Source organism: Volvox carteri (assembly GCF_000143455.1).
Source record: "Volvox carteri f. nagariensis unplaced genomic scaffold VOLCAscaffold_59, whole genome shotgun sequence".
NCBI lineage: Eukaryota > Viridiplantae > Chlorophyta > Chlorophyceae > Chlamydomonadales > Volvocaceae > Volvox > Volvox carteri.
In genome coordinates, this window is record NW_003307602.1 from 828602 (window position 1) to 829714 (window position 1113).

General features: G+C 67.3%; 1 protein-coding gene across 1 annotated transcript; it reads right to left on the bottom strand.

Moving 5' to 3' along the window:
• Positions 1-317: 317 nt before the first annotated feature.
• On the bottom strand, positions 318-1061 carry VOLCADRAFT_66756 (uncharacterized protein; the record flags this gene model as incomplete). The annotated part of the gene is made up of 1 exon (XM_002956292.1): positions 318-1061. A coding segment is annotated over one exon (744 nt), but the record flags the coding sequence as incomplete, so codon positions are not given.
• Positions 1062-1113: the final 52 nt, after the last annotated feature.

A 1113-nucleotide genomic window follows, 5' to 3' on the forward strand; every position in this document is an offset into this window, starting at 1 on the left:
CGGACGTCACCCGCATTACGGACGTCACCCGCACCACGGACGTCACCCGCATTACGGACGGCACCCGCACCACGGACGGCACCCGCATCACGGAGGTCACCCGCATCATGGACGGCACCCGCACCACGGACGTCACCCGCATCACGGACGTCACTCGCACCACGGACGTCACCCGCATCACGGACGTCACCCGCACCATGGACGTCACCCGCATTATGGATGTCAACCGCACCATGGACGTCACCCGCACCACGGACGTCACCCGCATCACGGACGTCACTCGCACCACGGACGTCACCCGCATCACGGACGTCACCCGCATCACGGAGGTCACCCGCATCATGGACGGCACCCGCATCACGGACGTCACCCGCACCACGGACGTCACCCGCATTACGGTCGTCACCCGCACCACGGACGTCACCTGCACCACGGACGTCACCCGCATCACGGACGTCACCCGCACCACGGACGTCACCCGCATTACGGACGTCACCCGCACCACGGACGGCACCCGCACCACGGACGGCACCAGCATCACGGAGGTCACCCGCATCATGGACGGCACCCGCACCACGGACGTCACCCGCATCACGGACGTCACTCGCACCACGGACGTCACCTGCATCACGGACGTCACCCGCACCATGGACGTCACCCGCATTACGGACGTCACCCGCACCATGGACGTCACCCGCACCACGGACGTCACCCGCATCACGGACGTCACTCGCACCACGGACGTCACCCGCATCACGGACGTCACCCGCATCACGGACATCACCCGCATCACGGACGTCACCCGCACCACGGACGTCACCCGCATTACGGTCGTCACCCGCACCACGGACGTCACCTGCACCACGGACGGCACCCGCATCACGGACGTCACCCGCACCACGGACGTCACCCGCATCACGGACGTCACCCGCATCACGGACGGCACCTGCACCACGGACGGCACCAGCATCACGGAGGTCACCCGCATCATGGACGGCACCCGCACCACGGACGTCACCCGCATCACGGACGTCACTCGCACCACGGACGTCACCTGCATCACGGACGTCACCCGCACCATGGACGTCACCCGCATTACGGACGTCACCCGCA